General features: G+C 38.6%; 1 protein-coding gene across 1 annotated transcript in view; it reads left to right on the forward strand.

The window, feature by feature from the left end:
* LOC107621802 (mitochondrial phosphate carrier protein 2, mitochondrial-like) overlaps positions 7950 to 8539 on the forward strand; it is a 3960-nt gene continuing 3370 nt past the window's right edge. The window contains exon 1 of the mRNA XM_016323800.2: positions 7950 to 8378. Coding sequence (XP_016179286.1) covers positions 8106 to 8378 — 273 coding nt within the window. The 5' untranslated portion in view covers positions 7950 to 8105. The remainder of the gene's footprint in view (positions 8379 to 8539) is intronic.

Raw genomic sequence — 8539 nt, forward strand, 5'->3', positions numbered from 1 at the left:
ATTCATACCAAGAATAAGGATCCATGACAACATTCTTATTGCTAAAGAGATATGGCATTCCATGAAAAGAAGGAGAGGAAAGAAAAGCTACATGGCTGTAAAAATAGATTTTGAAAAAACGTATGACAGAATTAACTGAAACTACATGAAAGACAGACTGAAAGAATTCAAAATACCGAATAGTTTGATCAACATTATCATGAAGGGATTCAATTTAGTTAACTACAATGTTTTATGGATTGGGAATAAAATGGAAAATTTTAAACCTAAGAGGGGAATAAGATAGGGAGATTGATACATGAGCATCTTATACCCTTTTTCTAGTTAATTTTATATTATTTTTAGTTAGAATTTATTTACTTTTTATTGATTTTAGTGCAAAAATCACCTTTGGATACTACTTTGAGTTTTTCTTGTGTTCTAATGATTTTAGGTAAAATTTGGAGTAGTTTGGAGAAGCCTGGAGCAAGAAAGGAAAATAGTGACAGCTCCCCCCTGGGCGCTGAACGCCCACTTGGCATTCAACGCCAGTAAGGGGGCAAGAGATCAGAACGCACTCTCCCTCTTTGGCGTTCAACTCCCAATCTTAGCGTTGAAAGCCAGCCTACAGTCCGAGTTACACACTATTGGGCTTCCAAAGTGGATTTAGCACTTATTAGTTCTATCTTATTTTATCTTTGTAATCTTTATTTTAAAATAATATCTTTTAGGTTAAGCATTTATTATTAGGTTAGTATTTAAAGGAAAACATCTTTTAGGGAAATAAAAACGCAACGTTCAAGAAACGAGTTAACTTGCGTGCTAAGAAAACTGTATCTATCAAACATAAGATAATAAAAGTAGGAATAGAGTGCGAAAGATACAAAATAACAAGCTCCTAACTCAGCCCGTGAAGTCAAGGCTGGCCGAAGAATATTTACACACACACACATATATATACATATCCAAAACCCAAATGTACATAAACAAAATCTTGTCTCTCCATAAATCTCTAAGAGGATAAAAAAGAACAAGTTATGCGGAGCGAAAGCTAAGTACACATATATACATCACTGTACAACAAAATAACCCAGTAACTACTTCGCTTTAGGAGCCCAGACGCCTAACGAGATGCCTCTCAACCTGCATCTGAAAAACAACAACATAGTATGGGGTGAGAACCAGAGGTTCTCAGTATGGTAAAGGTGCCACACACATAATATATAAGGTGTTGGGAATGCCAGAGGCAATCCTAGAACGCCGACACTCAGATTATAAAGCTTAAAGTATTAGGCAGAAGCCATAAAAGGTGGTTTTCTAAGAGTATCTAAGCCTAACTTAACTTAACCTTAAAATCTAAGTCCTATACTGCCATTCTTCCATACCTCCATCTCCGTCAGCATTTCACAGACAAATAAACAGATAAAGCCAAGCACAAGAAGGTTACAAATACTGCAGATAACAAATATACATTTAACATGGCTAGTACACTTAGGCACACCCAGTTAATGCACAAACAAGTAATTCAAGTAGTATGCATATGATGCATGCCTGTCTTATGGCTGATGAGGCTCATCTGTCGGTTATCCGATCCAGCCAACCCGACAAGTCCGAAAACCTTAGACTGTCCCTCGACGTGCATCCCCAAGAGTCTATGCATAACTTTTTCTCAAATAATCAATATTACTCAATGGGGTTTAACATTTTCGAGAATTTATAAGTGCCCGGTCACCCTTACGTCGTAGGGTCAACAGAGTATCGAGTTTTCAACCTGGTACACGTGGTGGCAAGCCACGGTACTTTATCCAGGGAATCTCGTATCTCAGATCATTTAATCATTCAAGCCAAGTATCATACATAATCATTCATTTGAATAATCCAGCCAAGTATCATATATGATCATCCGTAACATTTCATAATCAATTCATCACTTTTCAGCTTTACTTCACCTTCAAGTTATCCCCATCTCCTAACTTCATCTGATTATCAGGTTTAATACTACTATTTATGACTAAAGGATTGAAAATAGAGGTTTAAAAGTTTGAAATAGGTTTTAAAACTTCAAAAATCATGTTTGCTGGAACAAGGTCACATGTACGCGTGGCTCACGCATGCGCGTGGGAGTGTGAAACTGCAGCTCGCGTGCGCGTCCCTTTGTCATGCATACGCGTGGACATTCTTGCTAACCCCTTATGCGTGCGCATGGGACCAGTCGCGTACGCATCGCCAAAATTCCATGCCACGCGTACGCGTGGGCCACGCGTACACGTGGGCGTACGTTCTTTTAAAAAAAAACAGATTCTGTACAAAACTGCAGAATTGTATCAAAAACCAGTTTTGAGATCAAATCTTCCAACACCCATAACTTCTTCAATTTAAAACATTTTTCACTTGTTCTTCGAATGGCATAAACATCACGAACCCAATTTTCATTTCAAAACAAGTTAGAAGCAAATTGAGGGTCTGAAAGCCAAGTTATGCCTCGCTGAAGTTCGGCCAAAAATAAACTTTTGTAAACTCACAAAATCTCTTCCTCATTCAAAACAATTCCCATGTTTCCAACACAATAACCTACATATGCTAGCACCAAGAAGTCCTTCTTCCTCAACACCATAACCACCATGAAAATCACACTTCACACCAATTACAAATACATATACACATACCAAATCCAACAACAACAACTACATGTACACATGCAAAATCCCACAACCAAACCATAGTTCATAAATTACATACTTGTGCTCTCAAATCAATGATTAACAATTTATCAATCCTTCAACTAATCAGCACCACATCAATCCATATTTAATAACAAGACACTAAACCACAATATACACATTCGTTCCAACTTATCCTACGATCATCTAGCCTAAGTTTTCAAAGAATATTATATATTAAATGCAAGAAACCTAAACCATACCTTGGCCGATTTCCATATAATGATCAAGGCAATTTAATTAAAACCAACACAGCCCCAAAACCTCAACAAAACAGCTTCCTCCAAGTTCCCATATCCACAATTTCAAGCTCCAATTATTTATTCACAACCTAATACACATTTATAACACATATATACCCACTTTAATATCCAAAACATAAATTCAGTAAAATTAAAATGGAATTATGATATCCTCACCTTACCCAAGCTTCACATAAGCAAGAGTAAACGTTTTCCTTAAGCTAATTGGATCCTAAAACATCAAAGAGTAAAGAAATTCAATATCTCCACTTAATTTTCCAAAAATTGGGGAAGAAGAGGCTGAGGTGAAATAGCAGGTTACCTATAAAATTGTTTTGGTAGATATGTAGAGCTCGACACGGTGAACGCGTGGCTGCAAACGGTGCAGCGATCAGAGCTCGGACGGAGGAATTACGGCGTTTTGAAATCACCGTAAGGGTTCGAGGAATTTTTCTTTCTCTTCTCCCCTATTATTGTCTTCAGCGCATTGTGAAAGTGAGGAGAAAGAAGAGCCCGTGGCTCATTTAATTGCTGGGCCGGTTGGGCCCATGGGCCCAGTTTAGGTCTGGTTCAACCGGTTCAGCCCGTTCGGTCCAATCTTGGACCGACTTCTTCGAAATTAGTGTCAAAATTCTCGTTTCGATGAGCTCTATCCTAATTTGATATAATATTCGTATTTCTAATATTCTTTATTAAAAATTAATTTATTGGCTAATTACTTACTAATTTAACGGGGTTTACATCGACCCTCACTCACCTGAGTTATTACTTGGATGACCCGGTGTACTTGCCGGTTAAGTTGTGTGAGTTCTAATTTCGTGCACCAGAGAACCCTTATCCCCTTATCTCTTTGTTATTTGCTTGGATAAATTATCACAATTTTTATTAAATGCAGGTCAACGAAGAGCATTGGGAACCCTTCAGAATTGGGAGAAATGGACTCACAATCTCACACCTCCTCTTTGCGGATAATCTTCTTCTATTTGCGGAAGCTACTCAAGTGCAAATCGAAATGATTAAGGACTGCCTAGACAGCTTTTGTAAAGCCTCAGGTCCTAAAGCTAATGCAACCAAAACCTCTATAGTGTTCTCTAAAAATACTGGTGCGAATATCAAGGCAGGTATTTTGGCCAAAACAGGTTTCCAAGAGAGTAAGGAGATTGGAAGATACCTAAGTGCCATGCTAAACAACAACAAACAGGGCAAGGAGAATTATAAAACGGTTCTGGAGAGAGTCCAAGGAAAACTCAAGGGGTGGAAAAGTAAGTGTTTATCACAGACGGGAAGGATTACTCTTGCGCAACCTGTTATTAGCCCAAGTCTAAATTTTGAAATGCAGCACGAGAGAATTCCCAAGTCCATATGCAGGAAAATAGAGAAAGTTCAAAGAAGCTTCATTTGGGGAGATGATGAAAAGAAAGAAATTACCATGCAGTGAATTGAAAAACTTTATGCCGCACAAACATGAGGGGGGCTTGGGTTTCAAAAATTAAACTTAATGAATGAAGCTTTCCTTTACAAGCTCATTTGGCAACTGAACTAGGAACCAGAACCTCTATGGGTAAAAGTATTTCGACACAAGTACAGATACAAAGAACACCAAAATGCACTACCAAGCGCCAAAAGTTCAGATTCATACCTGTGGAGAGAGCTAGTCAAATTATGGCCCAGATTCAACCAGATGTCCTTCTCCCTTATTTGAAATGGACTTTCCACTAAATTCTGGACCAATTATTGGGTTGAAGAGGTGGGATCCCTGCTGCCATTTACAATACAGAACAATTTAGACATGGAAAGCACAGTTTGGGAATGGAACAATGCAAGCGATGAATGGAACTTAATAGAACTACAGAGATATACCTACCTGAAGAAATCATCAAGAAGATCTTAGCGCACCCCCACGAAGGATTGCAAATGGAGAAGACAAATTAGTTTGGATTCATTCAGAGGATAGTGAATTCTCTACTGGTACGACCTTTAAGGCACTGGCAGGGTGGTCAAAACCATACCAATTGAGTTAGATGACCATATGGGAATGGAGGGGGGCGCAAAAAGCAAAGGTTTTTGCCTGGAAGATGTGTCACAACAGACTACTCACCAACGCCAGAAAAGGCAGAATGTATGGAGGACAAGGAGATTGCCCCTTTTGTGCCGGAAAACAAGAAGACGCGCGCTCCATGCTTTAAGGAACTACACCAGAGTTACACAGATTGGATGAATTTGTTAAACCCAAAAGAAGTACCTAAATTTTTTGCCCTCAATTTTGAAGATTGGACACAATTCAACTTATTCAACCAATTGAATATAAACCCTAACCTTAAATAGAAAGACATATTCATTGTCACCGTCTGGAAGATCTAGAACTGGAGAAACCGGGAGGTTCACGAGCAGAACTATCGGAGACTGCCCCACCCTCACCTGCAGATTTTGAAGGAAGTAGAAGAGATTAGGGAAGCATTTGACAATGAAAAAAGAAAGAAGAATTCACAGAAGACCCAGAAAAGAACAACTCATCAGATGGCACCCCCCCTCCTTGTGATTGGATCACTCTCAACACTAATGGATCTATGAGTGCGTTCACCAAAAAGGCCGAGTGTGGAGGTTTATTGAGAAATGAGAATAGTAAATGGATAGGAAAATTTTTGTTCAACATAGGCAGCTGCACTACCTTCAAAGCAGAATTGTAGGGAATAGATCAGAGTCTCAAATTGGCTTGGACTATGGGTTTGAAAAAAGTTAGAGTGGAATGTGACTCGAAGGCTGTTATAGAAATCATCAATAGTCCTATAAAACAGAGAATAGAACATTCTTGAATAAATGACCATTTGTACCCATGAGAGATGAAAACACTGACATTTGTACCCATGAAAGCTCGAAACTAATCTTGTACCCATGATAGATGCTGTCCGTGTGACAAAAATGCCCTGGCTTGAATCTGAGCTTGGTTCGTGGATTTCCGAACCTACGTGGCACTCCCAACCCTCCCCCCAAATCTGAGCCAACCATTCACCATCATCATCTTCATCTTCTTCACCATCACCATAACTATAACCTCCATAACCTCCATCACCATCACCTCAGCACCGCCACAGCCACCTCCCTTCACCACAACCTTCGGCGATAACCCACACCGCCGTGCCCCTTTCTCTTATTCTTCCCCTCTTCTCACCTCCGCTGAGCCTAGAAACCACAGCGCCAGCAGGAAGAAGCAGAGCGTGAGTGAGTGAGTGAGTGTGGGGGTGGTGTCAAGTGTCAACAATGGACATCAACGGTCTTAAATCCCTTAACATACCAAACACTTCTCATTTCCGCCCAAAGCTTCCCCTTGTTCGCCGATTCACTTTTCTTCACTTCAGATCCAAACCCACCACTTTTCTCTCTCTTTCTTCGCCATTCTGCTCTCTCAGTAGTCCCTCTGTCTCACAAACTCCTTAATTTCAGTTTTCTTGCTACTCATATTTCATTTTTATGCTTCTTCCTTTCATTGAGTCCAATTGTCTACTTATTTATTTATTTATTTATTTTTATTATATGTTGCAGATGCGAATGGTGCCGCTGAGATAAACAAGGAAGGAACTTTGCCTCGGGGTGTTGGAGAGGCCTTGAATGGAGGAGCTTCACATTCCAAGGTTCTTCAGGTTGTGCTTGTGTCCCCTCAGGTACGAATTTAGATGACAGTTATTACTATTTAGTTGCTATCTGTGGAGAGAAGGAGCTGGCGCTGTGGTTTTTGGGCTCAGCGGAGATGAGAAGAGGGGAAGAAGAAGAGAAAGGGGCACGGCGGTGTGGGTTGTCGCCGGAGGTTGTGGTGAAGGGAGGTGGCTGTGGCGGTGCTGAGGTGATGGTGATGGTGAAGAAGATGAAGATGATGATGGTGAATGGTTGGCTCAGATTTGGGGGGGAGCGTTGGGAGTGCCACGTAGGTTCGGAAACCCACGAACCAAGCTCAGATCCAAGCCAGGGCATTTTTGTCACACGGACAGCATCTATCATGGGTACAAGATTAGTTTCGAGCTTTCATGGGTACAAATGTCAGCGTTTTTATCTTTCATGGGTACAAATGGTCATTTATTTAACATTCTTTTTGTATTTACAGAAAAAGCAATAGATGTGTTGATTATCTGGCATGTAAAAATTTAAAATTAGATATTGAGTTCCACTTTTGGAATATTCCTCCAAGAGAGATAATAGTCTTTTTCTCAGATGATGAACAAGGGGTAACTTTAGTTTGTAATTAGAACTCTCTTTTTCCAAGTTTCTTTACCTCGTTTCTAAACCAAAAAAAAAAAAAAAGTATTCTATTTGATCTTTCAAAGATCTGACTAGGGTCATATATTTATTAATTACTAAAGACACGTACCTTCATTGAACTGGAGAATCACATTCATCAATTGACGTCTCTATCTTGTGACATACTGGAATACGAATGCCTCCACAATTGAACCATTACTCCACATGGAGACGAAGATTCCATTACTCCAAGGAACCTTTGAAGTTTCAACGGTATATATAAAACCATTTTAATTTAAAAGAGATTTCCGTTTACACACCATTTTTTACTAGTCAAAAATAACCTGATAGCCTTGTATTATAACTATCTAACTATAAATTTAAAAAGAGAAAATAAAAATGAGATAAGTAAAAATAAGTGAATATCTCAATATAATTAGTAATTGTAAATTGAGTATACAAATATTATTTCTCTTTCTCTGTTTTATTAAAAGTAGTTTTACTTGTGATTAATTATTGTACTATAAATTAGAATGATTTGTTTAATAAAATAATATGTTGAGAATTAAAATGTTGCATTAAGAATTTGGTTCAATGTAAGAGAACCATCTTGGGTACTACTTTATTCTATATAAGTTTGTTCAATGTACGTAATTTAGCGCAGGGAAATAAAAAAGAAAAAAAAAAAACTCAATTGAACCGTGCCGAACACGGTTATAGACTAGTTTATTTCACACATGGAACATTCTGTCGCACTTTTTCTTAGTATAAATAAGAGGCAGTATGTAGTTGCATGTAGAAAAGCATTGAATCTATTCCAAGGAAACAGGAGAAATTAAAAATTAAAGAAGAAAGTGGTCCTTTCCGTATCTCTCTCTTTCCATAATATTTTCCTCAAATTAATTGTTGAATCGATCTCTCTACTATTGCATCAATGGCTGTCTCAGTTTCAGACAGAAGCAGCCATTCTTCTTCTTCTCTGATCCCCAGCTTCCTCTACTCCTCCTCTTCCTCTTCTTTGTCGTCTTTGTCATCAGGTTCTTCAGGTCAGAACTTTATGATTGGTTCTCCCAAGGAACCTTCCGGAAGACGAATTGAGATGTTCTCGCCGGCGTACTATGCTGCTTGCACCGTCGGGGGAGCCCTCTGCTGTGGCCTCACTCACACGGCGGTTACGCCTCTTGACCTTGTCAAATGTAACATGCAGGTCAGATATTTTTATTTTCAACATGTTAGATAAACTAAATTAGTTATTAAAATCAGTATAAAATTAAAATGCATGAATAATATTATATGATTAATAATAATTTGTATTTATATTTATAAAATTTTATACACAAAAATATATAATTTGTATTTGTAATATTT

The sequence above is a fragment of the Arachis ipaensis genome, chromosome B10, assembly GCF_000816755.2.
Source record: "Arachis ipaensis cultivar K30076 chromosome B10, Araip1.1, whole genome shotgun sequence".
Classification (NCBI taxonomy): Eukaryota; Viridiplantae; Streptophyta; class Magnoliopsida; order Fabales; family Fabaceae; genus Arachis; species Arachis ipaensis.